General features: G+C 43.9%; 1 protein-coding gene across 9 annotated transcripts in view; it reads right to left on the reverse strand.

The window, feature by feature from the left end:
- The window catches only part of AUTS2 (activator of transcription and developmental regulator AUTS2), a 733524-nt gene that overhangs the window by 16766 nt on the left and 692888 nt on the right, over positions 1-23870 (reverse strand). For 5 of the 9 annotated variants that reach the window (XM_061470334.1, XM_061470340.1, XM_061470339.1 and 2 more), the window contains 6 exons: positions 9109-9577; positions 7517-7770; positions 6402-6643; positions 5949-5993; positions 1961-2056; positions 154-225 (listed from right to left, as the gene is read on the reverse strand). In XM_061470334.1, coding sequence (XP_061326318.1) covers positions 154-225; positions 1961-2056; positions 5949-5993; positions 6402-6643; positions 7517-7770; positions 9109-9577 — 1178 coding nt within the window. The remainder of the gene's footprint in view (positions 1-153; positions 226-1960; positions 2057-5948; positions 5994-6401; positions 6644-7516; positions 7771-9108; positions 9578-23870) is intronic. The other 4 variants (XM_061470335.1, XM_061470336.1, XM_061470338.1 and 1 more) reach the window with 4 other exon arrangements.

Genomic DNA, 23870 nt, shown 5'->3' on the forward strand with positions numbered 1-23870 from the left:
AGAACTTCTCTATTTCTCACTGACTTAAATCAGTTCAGGCTAAGCTTTAGTTTTAAGATGTTAGTTTGGACATATTGAGGATGGCAGCTCCAGCATTACAGGCTTTCAGGAGGAAGAGCTTTACTTGAGAAAAACATAGCATTTTATACAGACCCGTGGATCTTTCTGTAGAAGGGTATGGGGGACAGTTCCAGGTCTGGCTGCAACATCAATAGGATTGGAAGTCTAGAAATACCACAAGGAAAGACAACATTAATGAGGAATACAACACATAACAGCAGCAGGAAGTGAAAAATGATACTTTAACATTTGCCTAAGCAATGAAGATAAACTCTTGAAACAGGGTAATCATTATAATATACTTTGTATTATTACCTCAATTTTCAAACTTTCATTTTGCACCAATTTCCCATTACTTCAATTCAAAACACATGAGGGAACAGTGACTGTTAACACTGAAAAATCCACTATCAAAAACCTGATTAGCAATATATTTATGATATGGCATCTAAAGCAGTATTTGGAGGACCAGCTTGTGCTCTGCTCCTTATGGATACTGCACTGAAGTGGCTAAAGCTGCTAACCTGTCAGCACACAAAGCATCAGTCAGTCTCCTCAGTCACTGTGCAAGGGTCTGAGCTCCATCCACAATGAACTGTTACCATACAGATAGCAGCAAAAAGCAACATCCAGTTGACAAAATTAAAGCTTTTCCCATGATTTGAATGTAAATATTCAGCTAATGTAACAAAATGCAGCTTTGTGGGGAAAAAAAACAACCAAAACCCTACATTTAGACAGAGCTTCTTCCTACATTAAAATGAAGAAAAAAAGAAATCAGCTCCAGTGTAACTAACAATTAAGTAACAGAGTTGTTAACAGTCTGATTACTATACATACGAAGAATTCCACTAATGAACTGCAATTTACATATTCAGTCATTACAGTGGATGGGCCAATTTAAGAAAGAAGGTGTCTTCTCTGCAGAAATTTCAGTCCTGATTTCAGTCTTTAGTTGCAAAGACTACAGACGACAGAGTATGATTTCCCCCCACTTATAAATCAAGAGTGACTTCATGAAAACAAAAGGGGAAAAAACCCAAGCTCATCACATTTATCTATCCCAGCTACCACAAATGAGAGGAGAACTAAATCAGTGTCTTGCATTGTGGTGGAGCTGTGAGATAATTATGGAAATGAGTAAACAATAATGATCATGAGTTCTTAAAATCTTGATTATTACATGTTCTTACATTAATGCACACTGGGAACTAATTATATTGCTTCTAAAGTTAACTATGCCATTCTGGAGAGTTTTTTTAAATGTATGTAGATATACTGAGCAGCTCTGCTCTGGAGTCAGGCTGAGAGAGCTGAGCTGGTTCGGTCTGGAGAAGAGAAGGCTCTGGGGATACCTTAGAGCAGCTCCCAGTGACTAAAGGGGTTACAAGAAACCTGGAGAGGGGCTTTGGACAAGGGCCTGTAGGGACAGGCCAAGGGGAATGGCTTTAACCTGCCAGAGGGGAGACTGAGATGAGCTCTTAGGCAGAAGCTCTTCCCTGTGAGGGTGCTGAGGTGCTGGCACAGGGTGCCCAGAGAAGCTGTGGCTGCCCCATCCCTGGCAGTGTTCAAGGCCAGGTTGGACACAGGGGCTTGGAGCAAGCTGCTCTTGTGGAAGGTGTCCCTGTCTGTGGCAGGGGGGGTTGGGACTGGAGGAGCTTTAAGGTCCCTTCCAACCCAAAACATTCTATGATTCTGACTCAAAGTATCTGAAACTAATGAGAAATAACCTCTCTTTGTAGTAAGTTTTGGAAAACCCAATTGTCCTCTATGGAATTAGATTGTAAATCAAGATGTCCACTGCTCCAGAATCTCAGCCACATGCTAACCCTAAACCTAACCCGGCTCACACCATCCATGTATTTGAGCAGTAACAGCTATACCAGTAATTCCCTCTTACCTTGGGTTGAAATGCTCCCTGTAGCGAGCCAAAGGGGCCAGTTGGAGGAATCATGGGAGGAATACCTGATACAGCTGGAGGATAGGAGTGAAAGAGCTGGAACAGAAAGACAGAAAAACATAAATACAAGCGCATGTCAAAAAAGAAGACAGGTTGAACAAGACAGGGAAAGCATTTCTGCATAATATTAGGGAAAATGGTACATGGAGAAAACTGAGAAGCATTGAAGAGTGATCTCACCGCAACAATGTTAGTTAAAGCAGTCAATGAAATGTTGACAAATGTCATGATGTTTAGAGCTTAAAAGCAGTTCCAAACTCATAAAGTCAGCAACCTCTCCCCTGGATTAGGCCCTCATAGCATAAAAGAGACTTTATTATTTAACTATTAATTCTTAAATTGGATAGATGTTTTAAACGGCTTCAGTTTGCATGCCAGTTCAAGAGAAAAGGCAGAACACTGAGCCAAGGAAGACACAAAAATCTAGTGTTCAGTGGAAGAAACCCCTGACGAGTTCTAGGATATTGTATCATTAAAACTCCATTAGTACATTAGGAATTTAATAGTATATGTAGGAAATGAGGAAAACATGCACAATTCATACTTCATTAGCCTGTCTGAGAGGATATCCTGCCACAGCTAAGATTAACAGAGACAATCTGATTTGTTCTAATTATTTAAACAAAATATTAAGGCAGATATTCCCCCCATCTTCCAAATTTAGGATACTTTTTTATCAAGACAGACTACTAAGCATAAAGCAGTGCACATCTCCACTGACCTCCCTGATCCCAGTGTATCTAAGAGAATTTAGACAAAAACCCGACCAGCTGTTCAGTACTAATGCAGAGAAACACAAGGGAAACAAGCAAGTAAACCTGAACATCAAATCATATCTTGTCCCCATGGTCCAGCTGTAAATCATACTCATGGTGTAACACAGTTACCTTGCCCAATTCCATGGAAAATGCTGAGGTTACACACAAAATTGCTGTCTTGGGGGCTCAGAGCATCACACTCCAGAGATGTTCTCACTGTGAAGACTCAGCATCTAAGAGGGAATGGCTACTAACTTCAGTGGTATTGCCACCCAAACACCTAATGGGGTTCTCTGGCCAATCAAAAGTCACCTCTCAACACAGCCAACCAAAGAGCAATCTACTGTAGGCTACTTTTAAGATCAAAATAAATGAGTTAATGGCCAACTGAACAGAAGCAGGACTGGGCAAAGACTGGCCATGTGGTGTGGGCAAACACTGGGAAAATCACATTCCAGGGTAAATCTGTACCATAAAGTTTTGATGAATTTGTTTATGCCAGGCTTTTCCTATACATTTTTCTTTCCACTTGCTTATCTTGCAAGCTCAGATTTATGTTATGTTTACTGAAAGCTGAAAAACTATTTCAGTATTTTAGAGATACCTAAAGCTTTTCGCTGTTTAAAAGCATGGTATCGAGTCTCCTTCCATTCACGTTTCTATTGTTGTTCTTAATTCTATTTAATTTGGACCTGCTCCATTCAATGATGCAGAAAACATTTTGAGATTAGTTGATACTGAACTGTAGGCATTTGAGAAATCATTAAGAGACACATGTCCTCATTTACAATAACTTCAATGAGTAAAATGTGCTTTAAATCCTCCAGATCTACACTTAATTCTGTGTGTAATGGACTAATTCCAAATGATGGGAAGAGATATAATATTGACTGTTCTATTGGCTATGACAAATAATAAAGAATGCTTTCCTTGGAGTTTTGTAACAACTGGTGAGTTAATCAAACATGACCTTTCCTCAAGGTCAGGATTATTAATAAAATATAAATATGGGATCTCCAGGATCTCTCTGTATCAGTTCAATTCCTCCAGCTTTCCAAAGACATCTTTCACAGTCAGTGTTCCCTTTCTCCCCAGCATCCCTTCTTCTTCGAGCAGCATTTTTCCCTTCTAGCTTTCTTCAGGGCACAATGCAGTAACCACAGCTTTCACGTGACCCAGTGCATTTTAGTGTCAAACTACAACTAGCATCAACTGCAGGTTAAAAGTAATGCCTCACTGTGCTACAGTAAGCCCCCTCCAAGAGAAACAACTGAAAATTAAAGACACCAAGAAAGAAAACTGTTTTATAATTCTACAGCTGGTTCCCTGTGAGCTGCATTCCCTGTTCCGAAGTAAATTGATTTTAACTCTCAAACAGACCTTGTTCTATAAAGTTTACTTTAAAAACATTGCCAGATTTTCTGAAGTGTCTGAATTCGTGGTGTGGATGCCACTGAAAGTGTGATTTTTGATACTGCAGCTGCTCAGGACACTGCTGCAAGCAGTTCCTCTGTTACTTATCGAATCTGTGGTCAGACCAGAGGAGGTTACTGACATACCCTCGCTAGTATGGCTCTGCTGTAGTTTAAGACAGACTTAATCCAGGGTAGCCTGTAGCCATCACGTTGATCTTCTGGTATTAGCTTGCTACATATCCATCAAATGCAACAGTGATTATTTTGCAAGCACTTTGCAAGGACAAATCTTTCCTGAAGGAAAGGCAGGGGAGACACAATGGAAGGGATCTCTGCCAAGTTCAAGAGCATAGCTCACTGGCTAACAGAGAACAACATGAAGCCTTTTCTAGCTTTAAAGGGGTAATACCATGACCTTTACAATTCAGGTAGCTGCCAGATTTGTAAGAGATTCTGTCACTGAATGTGAAAAGCATATATAGTTGGAGACTTTAGCAATGTTTCCTATATTTCATGTCAACGTCTGTGCTTCATTTGTCTAAAATCCATTTACCTATTTCCCACGACCGTGTTCTTGCTTGAATCAACACGCCACATGGATGATAACGTATCTTTTGAATCCATGTAAAGCTCAGCAAGCGTGTAGTTTTGCAAACAACGATGCAAATGATCAGCATTACCCTTCTGAGCAAAAGTGATTAGCACAGACTGAAATGTTTGCCTAATACTCCTAGAGCTCTGATCCTGCAAACACTCAACACAGTTAAAGTTACTCAAATGAAGTATCAGGAGTTAAAAGGACTACTCACATGTACTACAGGGATGAGTTTTTAGCAGGAACTGTGTTTAATGAGGACAGCAGAAAGCATCACACTATCATTTTAACCAGTTTTGTTTGCCCAGTTCCACTTCTAAGCAAAACCAACACATAAAGCCAAGTGCTTTGCAGATTTCTGAGTGCTGATGCAGTACGCCTTCTCTCATCAAAATATCACTATTGGATGTAGAAATTCTTGTCATATGCAACTAGATCTCTGGCTCTGCCAATCATATGAAGGAAATGCAACCCATATTTCAGCAGCAAATGAATCAGTAGATTCAAACTCTCAAGAGCAGAAGCTTGGCAATTAACTGGAATATTAAAAATCCGTTCATCTTAAACATAGCATTTTTGGTAGCTCTTAGGTAAACTTGTCTAGTGCTTAGCTGGATTCATGTTGCTTTCATCAAACAGAGCTTTCAGAACATAAGCCAGTGGATCAGATGTGCCTTTGAAATCTGAAGAATGAGACAAGTTTTCAGATTTTATAAAACAAAATATGATATACTAGGAAAACGATTAGATTACCTATCCCTGAGGGATTTGTATGATAGATTGTCATTTCATTTCAAGCTTCTTAGGAAGAAGATCAGTCTAAGGGTTTGTGGCACAACTGAAACACCATGATGAAATTACTGCTCTCTCCTGCTTCATGGAACAGTCAGCTCTTCTGCCTCATCTTTTTCACATCAAACCTATCTTCAAATGGTATATGAGCAAGAGATCTTTTGATTGGAAAAGCTGATACTGCATCTTTATCAGAAACAAGCACCATGAATGCAAGCCTTCAAAAGCCAAAGCGACCAAGAACAGTAATGGTAAATCCTGGAGTGATGATTAGGGAGAGATTCGACACTGTGCTGCTGACTGAGTGGTGATCCCAACCCACCACAGAAAAGCGGTTAAGTCAGTTTTAACAGAGTAATAAAACTCACACTGTGACGGTAGAAGGGGTCAACTTTTGTAGGGTATTTGTCAAACTGCAAAGGGATCAAAGCACAAACTAGTTACTTTATATTTTCTTGCTTTAGCTCTGTTGGTAAGATAAAAGACTACTTCTCTATTTGGCAACCAACAGAGGTAAAAATATGCAGAAAATTAAGCTTCCAATGAAACTGTTGGGGATTTTTCTTTCTTCAAAGTAAACCAAGGTCTTTATGAGACAGAGAGAAGGAGGCACCAGAGTGCACCACTCTAACCACTGGCAAGCCCCAAGCATGAGCACTGCTTCAGCCCCTGTGCTGCCCCCTGAACCTACCGTAAGGAAGGGACAGCCAGCCCTTCTCCTGCCCAAGCACACCTGGGCAGCAGCGTCCTCCTGCCCCAACAACCTGGCAAATCTGAAACATTTGTAATAAAGAATAGAGTTGTGCTCTACTTATCCTCACATTTCTGCCTGGGGTACGCACCATGGGCGGTGCTGGCGTCGGCATGATGGCAGTGGGTGGGATGGCGTGCGGGAAAGGCGTGAAGGTGTGCTGGTGTGTGTGTTGGTGTGTGTGCTGGTGCTGGTGCTGGTGTTGGTGGAACTCGGTCCTCAGGTAGGGTGGTGGGCCCAGCGAGGCCCCACGGTCTGCGCTCTGCGAGGCCAGAAAGCGCGTGTTTAGTTCCTGACGGAGGAGATCTTGTTCTGGAATACAAACAGTAAAACTCAGTTTTACTCAGGGACTCTCACAGACCTTGTGCCACTTACTGTTTGCTGGCTGCAGTAGCAATGCTGTGTGTAAAGCTTCCTGGTGGTAAACTATGTCACTGCACAGGGGGAAAAAAGCTCCTTCGGATCCTCCCCAAAGGCCTGAGAGGCAGAAGAATGCTTCCATCTCCCTTCTCTCACCAAGTCTGTCTTCACTACAGCATTCCTCTGAGCATTAACCTAAGGGTTCTCCCTAAATACGGGCATAGTCCTAAAATAGGTGAGGAGCTTGAGTGAGTAAACATCAAGTGATTCCTGCTAATATGAGTAATGCTCCATCTTCTTCCCTTAGCTCCCTTTCAGTGACCTGGGAGGAGCAGACATGTTACATCTCCCACAGTCAAATACAGAAGAGCACAATTTTCTCCACTGATAAAAATCTCTACATCTCACCCCCAAATTCTGCACATACATGAGCTTAGGATCACTGTGTGCACAGCCACAGGAGACCTTCCCTCTAGGCAGGGAAGGAATGCTAACTACAGACCACAACCGCAGTGAAGAAGTTCGCTAAGGGAGTCACAGATCCTCTGTGGGCACATTATGAACTCTAGTGTGTTCTTACCATGGGAAGAAAGAAAACACACATGGAAAAACCACAGCCCTCCAAAAATATTAATTCCCAGGGTAGAAGAAATGTCTTGGGGTATGTGTAGGTGTTCTTTAGCTTTGATATCTCTCCAAATCATTCAGCAATGGGTACAGCCTCCACCCAATCAACTGCCCTCATCAAATGGCCTGAACTGACTTATTCTGACTAAACCCAGAGAACTGGTTTCCCACTCACATCATGATCTGCCCGTCTCTCACCTGAGTAAGTGCTCCCAGCAGGGTGTCCTGGAACCTGCAGCGTCCCCGATGTCAGTGGTGGTGGAGGAGGCAGGGCCGTAGGAGGGGCAAACATATTGGGGTGATGTGGGTGCGCGGGGGGCTGCAGGGCGGGTGTGAAGGTGTGCAGGGGGCTGTGGCTGGGCAGAGACAGGGGGAACGGTGATGCTGAGGGGTGGTGGGAGATGTGAGGAGGAGGGGCCTGAGTCTTGGCAGGAGTGCTGCTTCTGCTGCTGCTGTTAATGAGAGGAAAAGCAATTAAGCATTGCATGGAAGAGGGAAAAGCTCCAAACATACACATTACAACCCCGCCAGGCTATGCCCAGCTCATGTTAACACATTACTACTGTCAGTTGCATATTACAAATTCAAGTTGCTTTTCTACTTTTCTAGCAATACCACTGAGATACTCCTTTCTCTAACCATCTGCTTTTACTTCCTATGGTCTCTCCACACCAAAACCCGAGACACACTCTCCTCCGCTGTAAGAGGTTGATGTTCTGTCCTCCACCAACACAGGAATGACACACAAAGGAGTAATCATCCCTCTGCATTCATTACTTAATTATCAGGTCCTTTCTACATGACTGCTTCTGATTCATGTTTTCAGGCAAATGAAGCTCAAAATCAGTGATCACTGCATTAATAAAGGTTTAATTTTTTTTTCCCTATGACTTAGTAAGATGAAAGGCTGCAGAAAATGTGAAACAAAGCTGAGAAGGCAAACGGATACAAGCTTCTTGTGCAGTTAATGCCTCTCTACCTCCACAATAGACAGAGATAAGACGAGTCAGCAAAGTATTTGTGATTACACTGGTTGCAATACTTCAGGTTTCACATCCTACTAATAAGTATTTAAAATATATTCACCTAGTGCTTAATTCTACTTGTGATTATTTCAAGTAACAACATGCTGCTATTGCAGTGATTTTGAAAGACAAGCAATACCAACTTGGTTAAAAATAAAGTCTTAAACACCTCCCAGTCTTCAGTGAAACCATGGAACAACCGTAATGCTGGTTCACCAGGTCTTGGAAATGCACCAGCTGCCTGTTGGATCTGGGGAAAGACAACCTTGTGCTGGCAGCATTAACTTAGAGTAAGGGAGAGTTCAGGTCCCTTCTCACACACCTCACGGGCTCCTATGAACATGTGGCTTAGTCTCTCTGGTCAACTCTGTCACCTCCCCAATAAAAGCTGAGGTTTATCTCACTGTGGCCATGTGAAGAGAAAAATACTGGAGACTGCAAAGTGTCAGCAGTGAGGAAAAAATTCAGCTTTAAAGCCATTGGGGTGAGATGGTCCGTGCCAGGCTGTCACCAGGCAAACAACAGCTGTGCCATACTTCTCACTCCAGGGTATGTCTGTAGTTGGAGAAACGGAAGTCTTCAAGGCCAATCTGGAGGGGTCTTTGAGCAACCTGGCCTAGTGGAAGGTGTCCCTGCCCATGGCAAGGTGTTGGAACTGAATGATCTTGAGGTCCTTTCCAACCCAAACCATTGTATGATTCTGTGATCACCACCAAGCAGCAAACCAGCATGGGCATCAGTGTGCTCGCAGTTCTGTTCACCTACCTTAAGCTGTTGAGGCTTAAACTGCTGCTGTTATAGGCAGAGAGTGGCTGTGAGAGGCTCTGTGAGGCCGGATGTGGCTGCACCGGGGGCAGGTTGGGGTGCGCTGGCTGCACCGGTGACTGCGGCCGCGGCGGGTGCTGTGCTGGCGGCTGCGGCACTGGTGGGCGTGTGGCTTCCTCCGGCACTGGCAGCTGCGGCACCGGCACTGGCGGGGCAGGAGCCTCTGGCCGTGGGGCCAGCGCGGGGCTGGGGCACGGTGCCTCGGGCTGCGGCTCCAACTGTGGCTGGGCCAGAGGCTGGCTCACCTGAGGACAAGGGTCTTTAGGCACCACAGGCTCAAGTATTGGGTCTTTGCTGCTGTCCTGGCTCTTCTCTTGGCTCCTTTCTAATCCTGATATTTTCGGGACAGCTGGGGCCCTAGCACCAGGGTCGTCATTTTCAGCTAGTGCACTGACTCCTAACTCTTTATCTGCAACAACAGAAGAGAGAGAAAACAGTCACATGAGCAACAAAATGGGCAAAACCGAATTAAGTGGTGTGACAGAGGTGCACTCTGGGCAGCTCCATGTTGTTTTCATCAAGGACTGTGCCAACGTGAAACCAAATCAAATCCAAACACACTTCCAGCAGCATCCCTAACCCTCAAGTCCTTCTCCTAATACTTCTATTTTAACATGAGGAAGTTTCTGGGTGTCTTCATTAACGTATTAAAAAGCAAGCACAGTGCAGTGGTTCAAACTCTTGAGGCAGAACCTCCCCCAAATCCCCAACTCTGCCTGCAGGAAAATACCAGGAGGGTTGTGCTTTGCTTTGGTCTGTCTCCGTGGCACGATACACACCAGGTCCTCCCCACTTGCCTCCTGGGTCTGCTCTCCTATGGATCCATTTCCCAACTTTCCTCTACAACCATGCAAGAGCTTCATAGATTTTCAAGAAAAATTAGATTTGCACAATAATTGCATGATTCCATGTTCCAAGGCCATGAACAATGATGATGAATTCCCATAGGTAATATCATAGCACAGGTAATATCATCTGCATGTGTATTTGGCAAAATCAGTCCCTAAATGATCACATAACCACCACTGAAATGATCTGTTGAATCATGGAAGCACAAAGCATTGCAAGGCAAGGGGCAGAGCTCCACATGAAGCCAGGATTCACGCGTCTTCGAGAGCTGCTCATCTTCTAGGAGCATCCCTTTATCCCTATCTACTATGATACATTCAACTCCATTGCCTGGGCTGCCAAATGAACAGAAGAAAAAAGTCACTTCTAGAGTGCACAGTCTGTACCAGGCACAGAGGCTTCTCCATGAATTTGGATCAGAAGACTATGGGGGCAAAGTGGGACTCCAGAGGAATAAAAAGTATTACTCTGCTGTACACCCAAGGTCTATCTCGTTGCAATTAAATTGCAGGTTCTAAATAAAGGAAACTCCATTTGCATTAATTCTTTGGATCAATCCCATCTGAGCAAGCATTACTGAAAGTTCACCAGTGTGATCACCACATGTGTTAAGGCAGGTCCCCAAGGAGGAAGGCAATGAGCAGCAGTTTGTTCAGGAATAGGTGGATCTGTGTCCCTACACCTTAAAGATGTAAAAGTTATGATATTCCTATTTCTTGTCTGTCAGGCATCGTAATGAGGCTTTGAGGGCTCAGCCTTGTCATCAGAAATCCCCACAAGATGAACACAGTAGATGGGCTGAACAGCCCACAGAGGTGATACTACGGGGACCACCCTGCACTCTGTGCATTCATTACAGCTTTTCATTTGATGTTTTTCATGTCTCTCGTGTGTGTAACATTTATTCTGCATATGTCTCTGTGGGGAGTTTGCTCCTCACACCATTGCTCCTCCTCCCCTGGAGGAAAGGGCTATGAATCCCAGTGTCTCCTGGGTGTTCTTTGCTGCTGCTGCATACATCTTCATTACATCTCCCCTTAAGTACTGTCCCTGTTAGTCCACAGCTTAGAAAATGCTGTGTTTAGTAGATAATGTTATTCCAAATGTCAAAAATGGAATGTGTGCAGCCTCTCCCTCTATCTGCACCTATGCTATACCCCAAACAGTGCCAGATGTCCAGAAGTCTCTAACCCCAGAACGCCTGGTACATGCATCCCCACATGGCTGATAATTATGATACATGAATCAGAAAGAGTCCTTCATCCCACAGTATCTATTTAGGGAGGTGAAATCCCACATCAGTGATGAACAGTACCAATTACATGTTTCATAAGGAGGGCTCAACAACTTCATCAACGCTACTTCAAGGTCATACATACAAGATTACTCCTCTCCTACCAGTACGTCTTCGCACACTGCATCTCTGAATGTTGACTGACAAGCTCAGTGTTAAAACTAAGGGACAAAAAAACCTTTCACGTCACTATGACACAGAGAACCCAGTTACAGAGCTTTTCAAGCTTGGTGATCCATCATGGGAATTCACCTCCAGCCTCCAGCTGAAGAAGCAAGCAAGCAACTTTATTTGATGGCAGTCTCCATACTCTATTTTGGATCAAGTGCAATGACTGCATCAGAACTCCAAAGACCAGTAACTGTGATGTAACTTTGTGCTGACAGAGGCTTCCCTTTATCCACTGGGTTGATACTGCACTCAGCAGCCGTCAGTCTTTTTACTGAAAAAGGAATAAAGACATAGTCTGATGCCAAGGACTGAGGAGAAACTTGGGGAGTAGCTTTGGGCAAGGGCCTGTAGGGACAGGACAAGGGGAACGGCTTTAACCTGCCAGAGGGGAGACTGAGATGAGCTCTTAGACAGAAGCTCTTCCCTGTGAGGGTGCTGAGGCGCTGGCACAGGGTGCCCAGAGAAGCTGTGGCTGCCCCATCCCTGGCAGTGTTCAAGGCCAGGCTGGACACAGGGGCTTGGAGCAACCTGCTCTAGTGGAAGGTGTCTGGGCCTGTGGCAACGGTTGGAACTGGATGAGCTTTAAGGTCCCTTCCAACCCAAACCAGTCTGGGATTCCATGGAAGCTTGTCTCATACCGACAGGACTTGCAACTTCCATTATCCTCCTTTCCTGTCTTTGCCCCTTGATCTGTCTTAACCCCCAAATTTCTCTATTTTTCACTGAACAAACACTGCCTGGGGAATCTCTCAAGATGCAGGACTCCCAGACACCTCCATGTAACCCAAGTGCAGACTCATTACAGGAGTCTTCAATATTTTGCAGCATTATCTTTGGGATAATGCTATGTAACTTAAAAACAGCATTGATTTTAATACTGTAGCCAGTTTAACTCTTCTCTTAACAATATTATCTCTGCCCAACTAAAATTTTCTGCAAACTTCTTAATGCAAGATAAAAAATTAGAGCTTTCAAAAAAATATAACCCCTGTTTTCCCCATTTTTAACATGGTTAGTGGGCAGTTGGTGCCAACTGTCACAACCAATACAACCTGCCCTTACTTCTCTGAAGTCAATGGAATGCAGAAAGCCCCTGCTGAGCACCAGCCCTGGGAGATACACTTCAACCAGCATTTCACAAGGCTTGAAATAATTAATCAGATTTAAGACCCGATTGTACATTTCATATTGATTAGACATTGGTCAATGGAACTTTGGGATAAATAAAGGCAGATGACAGAAACCATTACTGCAGGGGATGGAGGAGGTTGTTGGGTTCACCAGCCAACACGTACCATAAAGGCCCCCAGAGCAATTCATCTGCTGGATATACATAATTTGCTGAAACAATTTTCCAGCCAGCTTTCATCCCAATTTTCGAGGACATCACCAAAGTATCTGATTATGCAAATCAAAACCACGCATTCCCAAGCATGGCCGCTGTCATCTGCTGAGACCAATTATTCCACAGTAAGCAGGTATTAGTACAACTGACTTGCAAGACTTGTGACACACTTTGTACTTCCTCATAAAACAGAGAAGAAAGTCAGGGCAAAAGATTTTGCTCCCTCCTGTTAATAATGTTTATCTTCTGCCTTCAAATGGATTTAATTGGCAACAAGAAAGTTGCAGATCAATGAGAAGAAGCACTTAGTGTCATTGCATAAGATGCTGAAAAGTCTTCAGGCACTGAGCTGCTTCTGGCCTTGATTTGAGGATGCAGAGTCCTCCAGTATTTCACATGAAACAATTAATTTCATCCAGCTGTTAAACAGAACACGCAACAATTGTGACTCCTGTATCCTGTACACTGTGAGTATAACACTGAAAGCACTTTATGTTTGAGCTTTGTAATAAAGCACCTCTTTAGTTAGTAAAAAGGAATGGGATATACCTTCCTAGAGGAAAGTGAGCACGGAACATCCAAGATCGCCTTTCTTTCATAAATGATTGCATTTTACTTAATAGAGATGCATGCAACTGTAACATTCTTACAGATCCTAGGAGAAAGCAACACCATGATACCTCCATCTTGTTTCAATGCACACACTTACACAGCCAAAGGTTTATTTCCAGTAGGGAAAATCTCTTGGCTTCCTAACCTTTCCTGTTTGGATGCAATACATTACATCCTTAACCATACCATTAACTATTCAATAGCCAGCTACCAGCATTGGAGCGCTTATAAAAAATGGACTTTTCTCAAATGGGCTGGCAAACTTCCCACGTAGGAAGCTATGAGACAAAGTCATTGGGGAATATTCTCTAATAATAAAGGGTTTGAGCACAAGGAGTTTTAGCCTCCTGCTTCAATTTCATGTTCTAATTCAAGAAATACAGGTCTTGTAATCACAGTATCTGTAAAGCACACCTAGTGTCAAAGAAACATAGAGAAGGCCTTATTAAACCAGGCTGGAGGTCCCTGCTTCCCACCACCGACTGCAGCAAGCACAAAGGTTTTCCAAACCAGGTGTAGAATCCTTGCCAGCAAATGTAAAGCAGCCTGTCCAACCCACGGGATCTGATGCCAATCTCAAAGGCTGGCTTACACCAAAAGCCCGAGGTTTTCTTCCAAGGTTTTCTAGAACTGTGATAACAACCATGGGCTTGTTCTGCACATAAATCTCAGGTCCCTTCTGAGTACTCGCAAGTTCTTGCCCATAGCAGTAAATTTCTTAGCATGTCATAGGAAAATATTCCTCCCACAAGGTTTTCATTTCTCATCTTTTAACTGCACTTGGTTCTTGCAAGTCTGTGAGAAGATGACTTCTCTACAAACCATCAGGATCACCTAGTCCTTTAGAAAATTAAACTGCTTCCCCTTCTATGTCCTTTATAATGTTTTCAACTCCTGACTTCCCACTCTTTCTTCCTGTAAGAATTTTCCGACACGCCTGCTCACTTTTTATTTTTCCTGCTATCCTGTCACACCTCTTGGGCTTCTGCAATACTTTCTGAAGCCCTGACAATACTGCCCAGTCCTCAGAAGCTGAACCCCCATTAATATCAAAGCATTTCATCCTCACCACAGTATTCTTCACCCACAAGACAGGCAGTTGTCCCCAGCCTGCAGCTGTGAGTGAAGCTCTGTGTTAAACCACCTAGTAACACTCAGCTTCTTGCCTTGACTTGTCCCAGCTAATTCAGAGCCCCACAAGGTCTGTAGGCACCTGCATGGTTTGGTATAATGTGAATTGCTCTGAGTTTGCCTGACTCTCCATCCCTATTCTCTCAGCCTGGTGAGGTTTCTCTGTGGTTTCTAACAGTTCTCTCCAGCTCCAGCTACCACAGGCACCCTTAGATCATGTATGACTGCTGCGTTTGGCCCTCCCAACTCTGGACTCAAGACTTCAGCTGCTCTTAATCCAACACCACATTGCAAACAGATCATGACAAAAGTAACACAACTCTTTACTCTCCTTTCTTCAGCTGCATTTTGCTGGTAACAGTACAGAATCATAGAATCCCAGCCTGAGTTGGGTTGAAAGGGACCTTAAAGCTCATCCAGTTCCAATCCCCTGCTGTGGGCAGGGACACCATCCATTAGACCACTTCGGTTTGGCTTCAGAAAAGCATCTTCCCCTCTCCTCTTCTGGCTGTGACCTGAACGCCCTGTTACCCACCCAGTGGGCAGAGCAGAAGTGTGGTGGGAGCTGGGTAACCTCAGCACAAGGTTAACTCCATTGCACGGTGAGGGAAGGAAAATATACTGAGTTTATCCATCCATTGTCCCCCCTCCCTGCTCTCCATTTGCCTTGGCCACAGAGCTGCAATATTCCCTCCAATGCTCATGACATCTGCTCATTCTGCTCTATGTGACAGCATTACCTGAATGAGCTTGGACAAAACCAGCTTTCAAAAGCAGCTTGAAAAGTATCACCCTATGAACACTAATCGAATTTAGCCTGACAGCTCAGCTTAATACATGAAGGACAAAAAAGATCTGTGTGATATGTTTATACAGCAAAGTAACACATTTATTCCCCTCGAGAAGTGTCATACCCGTAACTCACCAGACACATACCACTGCTTCCATTGTGAGTTTGCTCTTTAGAGCCAAGAATTTCCTCTTCTGTTTTTAAAGGCATGATGTCAATATAAGCAGAGAGCTTAAACCTCCACTGCCTCTGTGCTAACACTGAGATGAAGCGCAGCACGACCATGACAATACCCACTTTAAATTACAACTGTTTTAAGCCATTAGTGTCCCTAGGAAAACTTTGTGAGCAAACAAATCACAACTCCACCAACCAGTGTTGCTTCACAGTATTCTTATGCTTGGCACTATTTGCTCGTGTTTCCAATGCTCCAGAGTAAAAGACAGATATTATCCAACTGTCTGCTCTAACATAGCATCACTTAAAAAGAATTCTTTTGGTCTGGGTCATATCAGTAAATGCAAAAATGAAATTTCAAAGTTCCTGGTCAACAAAGGGTCTTACTGAATCTGTCTATTCTATTTAATCTATTAAATTATACATGTCCAGTAATGCCCATCTCTTTTTAAATTGTCTGAATTCCTTGTATTGGTCTCACATATTCCATGAATTTATTCTTAAAGGGGGGTGGGGGGGAATGGCTGAATTCCTGACTAGTTTTAAATACAGAGCTGTACCAGAACTGAAGATCTACCACTCTGTTTTGTGTTTGATTGCTTTGACAACACCACAGTTACTAGAAGCTTTTCTCTGCACGCAAAGCATGATTCTGCATACCAAGTCCTCCTGTGCGAGACAGAGGTAGAGGACTTAAAAGACTTTATAGAAATTAAAAATAGAAAAGAGCATGAACTTGAGAAAAAGGCATGGTAACACCTCTTTAGCATGTGTCAGTTTTGTTCGTACATCATTCTATAGCATTTTATAAACAGGAATGTGATATTCCACTAGAGCCCATATGATAATTCAGAAATTGAAAAGCCTCTTGCTTTTTCTTATAGCCACTCAAAAAGGAGTATCACCATATTCTGCATAATGCAATGTAGGCCTTTTCTTGTCCAAAGACCTGCCTCAGTTAGAGACCCTATGGAATTAATCTCATAGGTTTGCTTTGCCTTGACATCTCCTTTTCTTGACCATGGCTCTCCCAGCCTGCTCTTCACATCCACTGAACATTGACTACTTTGTCCCAGTTACCTGAACTAAGTAGGCCCCAGTTTGACTGCAGCATGAAACCAACTTGTGAACTACCTGTTCACTACTGAAGCACACTGTGTCTTCGAGAAAGCTCTGACTGAAGTTTTTCTTCCCAGAGATGTGGATAATCTCTGCACTGTCCATGCAGATCACTAAAAAGACACTCAGTTGGTGTGAAAAGTCCTTCACATGTCAGAAGTACAGTGCTCGCCTTCACTAAATGCTCACTGATTGACCTGTCCCTAATGAAACCAGCGGAACAGCATGCTGGTGCTGTGTTCCTTATGACAGAGCAACTGGATGAGAAGCATCCACAAGAACACATCCTAAAACACACCACCATGAACAAGTATTGGGCTTTCAGCAGACATGAGCACCCCCAACTCAACGTTAGCTCAGATGTGGATTAAATTCTAACTAAATATCCTTGGTCCCAAAATAAATGGTGAGCAGTGAAAACCAGATTAAAGCCAAATATGCCACATACACAGAATCACAGAATAGTTTGGGTTGGAACAGACCTTCAAAGCTCATCTACTCCACCCCCCTGCAATGAGCAGGGATATCATCAACTATACCAGGTTGCTCAGAACCACATCCATCCTGGCCTTGCAGGTTTATACACTTCCACTGTAACTATGAAATGGCCGATTAGCTGGTAGGATGCAAGAGTGACACAATAGTGTCCTAGATGCAGAAAAGACCCCAACACTGGGGTGCAACGTCTGAAGCTCAAGACAACCCTGACTGCTGCAGGGTACTTGTGCAGTCCAAAACTCGGGGATTTTCTACACAACCTGAAATCTTTAGCCCATCTGTGCTTCAAAATACCATCTGAAAAACGTCCCATGCTCCTTTCATTTTGATGCAGGTTGTGCCTCACTGAGGCCCATTATTATCCAGCAACTGCCGCATTCAAAGACTCAAGCCTTGCACGTAGACTTTGTGGTGTTACCTCCATGTTGCAAGGAACTGTAATTCTAAAGGGATTAAAAGTTTACCAGCACAGCCATGTAAAGTAGAAAATGAATTGTTCACTCTTCTCATCTCTGTTTGGAAATTAGATTACAGGCTCCAAGTGAGCTGAAATACAGAATGAGGCAAATCTATGTGATTAGCTCACAGGTGGCCAGTGAGGCTTTTCTGTGCTTCAAAGTCTGGCAGATTCCCATTAGCTGCAATAATAAAAGGAATTTGTACTTATCCTTCGGCCCAAACCTTGCCCTGTGCCAACAGCTACCTGCTGTGCTAATCCTCACAACCAATATAATCATCCTCAATTGGGATTTCATAAGTTTGCTCAGCTGTCATTTGGGATATACAGGATGTGTGGCACAGAGCCGGGCTGCCAGCACAGCAAGCTCATCCCACGTGGGGTCCAGCCCCCTGTGGCACCATCAGTGGAGGGAAGGAATCACAGGGCTAACCCAGGACAGCCCCACGGTGTCAGCAGCTGGCTTCCCAGTACTAAAAGCAAAGACTCTTTCTATGTATAAACAGTTTGTGCCATTAACCACGAGTGTTTCCTCTAAATAAACACAGTTCCACATTTAACTTCTGTCTCCAGAAGGCATCTGCGTGAATGTCAGGTCAGCAAAACACACCCCACAGGAGATGAAAGCAGACAATAGCTATCCCAGATGGGCACAGAGCTCGCATGAGAGGTGTAACATCAATGGTCCATTTCAGATGGCATTTGCTTTCTGACTCATATCACTGCAGGTGCAGTGGGATGATGTGAACGCAGCACTTACCCATGACCTCAACCCGAGGAAAGCTCTTCCAAGCCCCCTCAGCAAGAGGCTGGTTAACACAGTGAACCTCGAGGTTTGTTCCCTCTAGCAAGCTGTTATCCCACCTGGTGGAACTGTGAGAATATCTTTATTATATCTATAAACATCCAGTAACCCCCTGAACCCTCCAAAGCACTTTACCTTAACATTCTCTTGCATCAGGGAACTTTACAACTCAGCATTTCCTTTTCATAGAATCATAGAATAGTTTGGGTTGGAAAGGACCTTTAGATCATCTAGTTCCAACGCCCCCTGCCATGGGCAGGGACACCTTACACTAAACCGTATCACCCAAGGCTTCGTCCAACCTGGCCTTGAACACTGCCAGGGATGGAGCATTCACAACCTCCCTGGGCAGCCCATTCCAGTGCCTCACCACCCTGACAGGAAAGAATTTGCTCCTTACATCCAATCTAAACTTCCCCTGTTTAAGTTTTAACCCGTTACCCCTTGTCCTATCACTACAGTCCCTAATAAAAAGTCCCTCCCCAGCACCCCTATAGGCCCCCTTCAGATACTGGAAGGCTGCTATGAGGTCTCCACGCAGCTTCTCTTCTCCAGGCTGAACAGCCCCAACTTCCTCAGCCTGTCTTCATACAGGAGGTGCTCCAGTCCCCTGATCATCCTTGTGGCCTCCTCTGGACTTGTTCCAACAGTTCCATGTCCTTTTTATGTTGAGGACACCAGAACTGCACACAATGCTCCAGGTGAGGTCTCACAAGAGCAGAGTAGAGGGGCAGGATCACCTCCTTGGACCTGCTGGTCACGCTCCTTTTGATGCAGCCCAGGATGCGCTTGGCTTTCTGGGCTGGGAGTGCACACTGAAGCCGGCTCATGTTCATTTCCTCATCAACCAACACCCCCAAGTCCTTCTCCTTGGGCTGCTCTGAATCTCTTCTCTGCCCAACCTGTAGCTGTGCCTGGGATTGCTCTGACCAAGGTGTAGGATCTTGCACTTGGCATGGTTAAACTTCATGAGGTTGGCATTAGCCCACACTTGTTACATTTAAATGTGTTAGGTAGGGAAATGAGAAGACATCTTCCATTCCAACATTACAAATTCTGCAGAACATTGCAAACTAACTTCATCTAACTGTTTTTACATCAAAACTGAACAGATGGAGCTCTGGACAGTGCTTGAGGCACTTGAGGGAACAGAGGCCACACTTTGCTTTGCTCCTGTGAACATCCTTCCACCTCTGCTGCTCACCACAAAGCAAACTCAAGATCACACAAGCACAGAGAACATCACACCAGAGCTCCTGGCACATCAAGAGGCAGATATGACACTTGCAGTGTTGTCTATAACAGGTACCAGTCTGGGATTCTATGAGCATGCCATCATTTCAACAGCTCTGCAAAGCTCCAGCAACAGCCTGTGCTCCAAACCCTTCCAGCAAGAACCAGCCACTCGCCTTCAGACAGCCTGAACGCTGCAGCTAGGGATTACCATGGTATTGGAATAACTGGCTTGGAGATAACAAGGCAGAAAAGCCTCCTTCAATGGAGCCTGCACTGCCTCGGCAGTCTGCATGGCCAGCCTGGAATGCAGCATCTGAACATCTTCCACCTAGCATAGGTGAGACATTGAGAAAGGTTTTATTGCTCAACTTTCATTCTGACCTCAACAGCTGAACAGCTCACATGTTATTGTGTTTTCCCCACTCTGTTTCTCCTCTCAAAGGCCTTTGATGAGGGAAAACATCCTTCTTAGGGCAGTGTTACAGCATGTGCTTAACTTGCAGTACACACTTAAGCTCACTTAACCATGTCAGGGTCAAACTGGAAAGATGAGCTCAGGGGTTTGAAGAATTGTGGATGAAGTGGTTTGGTTTCTGTTCTCCCTCTGTTCCTGCTGGCAGCTTGACTCACTCAGGGCCATGGTGTTTTGGGTCCCATCACTTTGCATGGTCATGCCCTGGCAGGACCACACCAACCCTAGCTTCTGCAGTGTGTGTGTTTTCATAACACTGCATTAGCAAACCAGCCTGAGGATGCTTCCACCTCAATACCAGTAATTTAAAGCAAAATGTTTGAGTCTTGGAAATTAACCAAACACTGAATAGTCTTTTACCAGAAGGAGCCGAGTTGGGTAATTACTGCTCACTAAACAAATAGACATCATGGACAGATTTTTAACCAACTGGGATGTAAATATTTTTATTCTTGGGAATAATCTTACAGTCAAATCAGTTCTGCAAATACCCACAATAATCCCTATTCTTTTTTCTCCCTCTCTTTTGCTATCTGCCTCAGATAGAACATCCTGGTCTAGTGGAAGGTATCCCTGCCTGTGGCAAGGGGTTGGAACTGGATGAGCTTTAAGGCCCCTTTTCCAACCCAAACCAGTCTGGGACTCTATGAAGTGCTCAGCAGTACAAAGCAAAGGCAGCTCCACACTTGTGATGTGGGTAACACGGTGCTCTTTTGGATTCAGGGATCAACACAACTGACCTTCACGCAGCACTACAGCGTTTAAAACTTCCACATCACAGACTCTGACCCCAAGCTGCCTCCTAGTTGAGGCTTCCATTTAGATCTCTTGCTATAATTTAGCAGGGTGGCAAGATAGGTCCTGGCCGAGAAGCAGCAGCAAAACAGGACATTTCCATAACTGGTTTTGTGTCCAAGGAGCAGAGGCCCGGCCCCACAACCTGGCTGATGGGGATGGGCCTTATCCAAATGTCTTAAAATCCATGGGGCTGCAGATGGCAGTGTCAAACAGAAGGTTCAGTGCCTTACAAAGGAAATTGAGAATAGGCCCATCTGTGGCATGAAATATCCATCTTGGAGTGAGAGGAGCCTTTTACAAATAACATTTATTTCAGTTTAAGAAAAATACTTTAAAATCAGGGGGGAAAAAAGCCAATCCCACAAACCCACTTGCAGTTTTATGGTATTTCCAATTCTTCTCACAAAGGGAGGTGAAACTAAAACCAAACGTTTACTGAGTGTTGGGAGACCAAATCAAGCACATATGATGTTCCAACAGCAGCCCAGTGAAATAATCAATAGCTTCCAATTCATGTTATTGACTTTTTCACATCCTTGTAGGTGTGAGCCTTCAAATGAAAGCATCAGAATCGCCAAATGGTTCAATTTGCTCTAGTTCAGATATTTTACACTGACATTCTTTATGATGATGTGTGTAAGCCTGTTTGAGAGAAGCGCTCTGACAGGCAGGACTTTAACTCCCCAAATTCCCTGTTTTGCTTCACTTTGGTATCCAGGGGTGCTTTATGCAAAGGGTAAGAGAAATATGGAATGTTCCTTTCTCTCTGTTCTGTCCTCTCTCCCTGTGCTTCCCTTTAAAGGGACTTCAGGAATAAACAAAACCACCTTCTGCTATTACCTCTGTTTAATCATATCAGAATTACAAAAGATTATACACCTATAAACTGAATTACCATGGAAATAAAGCACAGTTCTGTGCCACACATGCCCCTTGCAGAGGGGAATCAGTTTCCCTGACACCTCATCTTGTCTTTTTAACAGCAGTTTCGATAATGTAATTCTGCACTATGGAACAGTCACAATAACAAGTTGTTTGGACCATGGCAAACCAGCAAGAAGAGCTCATTAAGCCTTACAGAATGTTTGCAGCTGTTTTGGCCCAGGCTTGATTTGTTATGACATAGGTAAACTCTTATTTCGCCAGGTTTAATAGGTAATAGATATGCCAAAGCACATATTTCTTACAAGGCTATGAGAAGCTTTTAGCAATAACCCTTAAGGATGTATTGGGCAAAACTGATCTTGCAACATCTCCAAATATATAGAGAAAATGATGTGAATTATGGAAAATCACCACTATTCAGGGACAGTGCACTGGACTAGAAGATTAAAGTTCTGCTCTGGCTCCTGCAGGATGCAGTTAGGTCAGTGCTTGTCCCCACTCTTTTCAGGGCAGGGGCTGCTGTAAAACAAGAATCAGCTCTTGCTTAAGGCCTCTCTGTATTCATTCCATCTAAGGAATCATTCTATGATTCTATGAATAATGCTAAGGATTAAAAAAAAGGTCAAATTGAAGCCTGGCAGAATGCCAGTGCTCTTCACTGTGGTTCAACAGATGCGTCTGAATAAATGAGTAAGGAAATGTAAGCTATAACCATTTATTTGCTTGCACTACTCCTTGCTCTGCACTGGGACGTTTGAAAAGCACCTACCTGGATTTGTTCACTTCTCAGTGAGGCTGACAGCCATGAGCATTTTATAATCGCATCCTGAGCTCATTTGTTTAGTTTGCCATTAGGCCTTGATGATGACTACTAATTTATAATCATACATAACCCTTGTATAATATGCAGAAGGCTGAAACTATAACAATCTGCAGAGCAACACAGAAAACACACAGAGAATCAAGTGGGCCCATTAACACTTAGAAATAAGCTATTAAGAGCTCCACTGAACAGATCAACCCACTGTAAGATAGATATTCATCATGTACACATGTGTGCGTGGATGCGCATACCTTTGCATAGGAACATACATACACAAATGTAGTAATTTGCCCTGTTCTGGTGCAAGTGTGGAGGATTTCCTTTGATTATTATCAAAGCAGGGCTGACAAATGTATTCAGAGGGAAAGAGGGAGAACAGCACATGCAAATCATTCTGGAGGCAGGTAGGGCCCCACACTTGCTTCTCACACTCCCCTTCAGAAGGGATCCAAACCCCTCCTGCTCCCAAGAGGTGTGAAGTCTGCCATTTGTGCTGGAAGCTCTCCAGCACTCACTTCAAGCTTACTGTTTGTTTCTGACTAGAAGAGGAAGAAGACAGTTGAACATTTACCAACAGCCACCAGTTTTACTGGAAACTGTTGAAAACGTTTAAAAACTCATCCTCAGGAGGAACAAGGTGGTGCCACAATGAATTCATGACGCATTTTCTCTTAACTACCCTTCTTCCAGTAAGGCTTAGAACTGAATTCTAGATACAGAACAAGTTTACAGATAAACATAAGGTTTTAGGAGACATAAAACTCTGTGGTCCAGGAAATACGTACAGAAGGTGATGCTGGAGAAATACAGTGGCATTGCTCAGGACTCACATGCCCATTCAATGAACCCAGTGTGAGGCAGGGGTAGAGACTTGCCCACTCCTTTTCCACACATTATGTTTTTCCTTAATGAAGCACACAGTCCTGTGGAACAGACCTATAGCCACATTGCAGCTCCTGTGTGGACTCTAAATCCCTTGCTGCCTGGCAAAGTCCTGCAGACCCTACTTTACAAATGCTCTCCTTCCTCCTTCCAGCTCCAATACATCATCAACCTCCAGCTCGCCTCTCCACAGTGCTTCGTTCATCAGTGCCATCGGTGGCATAAACCTGCCAGCATGTAAAACTTAATGGTCTAATCCTCCTGCTTTCACAAAGACCAGATTAGCTTTAAGTTAAATACTCTTGTTCCTTAAATTTCCTCCTTGTCAGGATGCCAAGGGAAGCGCTTAATCTTACAA

Source organism: Pezoporus flaviventris, unplaced genomic scaffold, assembly GCF_033815535.1.
Source record: "Pezoporus flaviventris isolate CSIRO_AGI_PZ_B2104156 unplaced genomic scaffold, CSIRO_AGI_Pfla_v1 ptg000063l, whole genome shotgun sequence".
In the NCBI taxonomy this organism is placed as follows: Eukaryota; Metazoa; Chordata; class Aves; order Psittaciformes; family Psittacidae; genus Pezoporus; species Pezoporus flaviventris.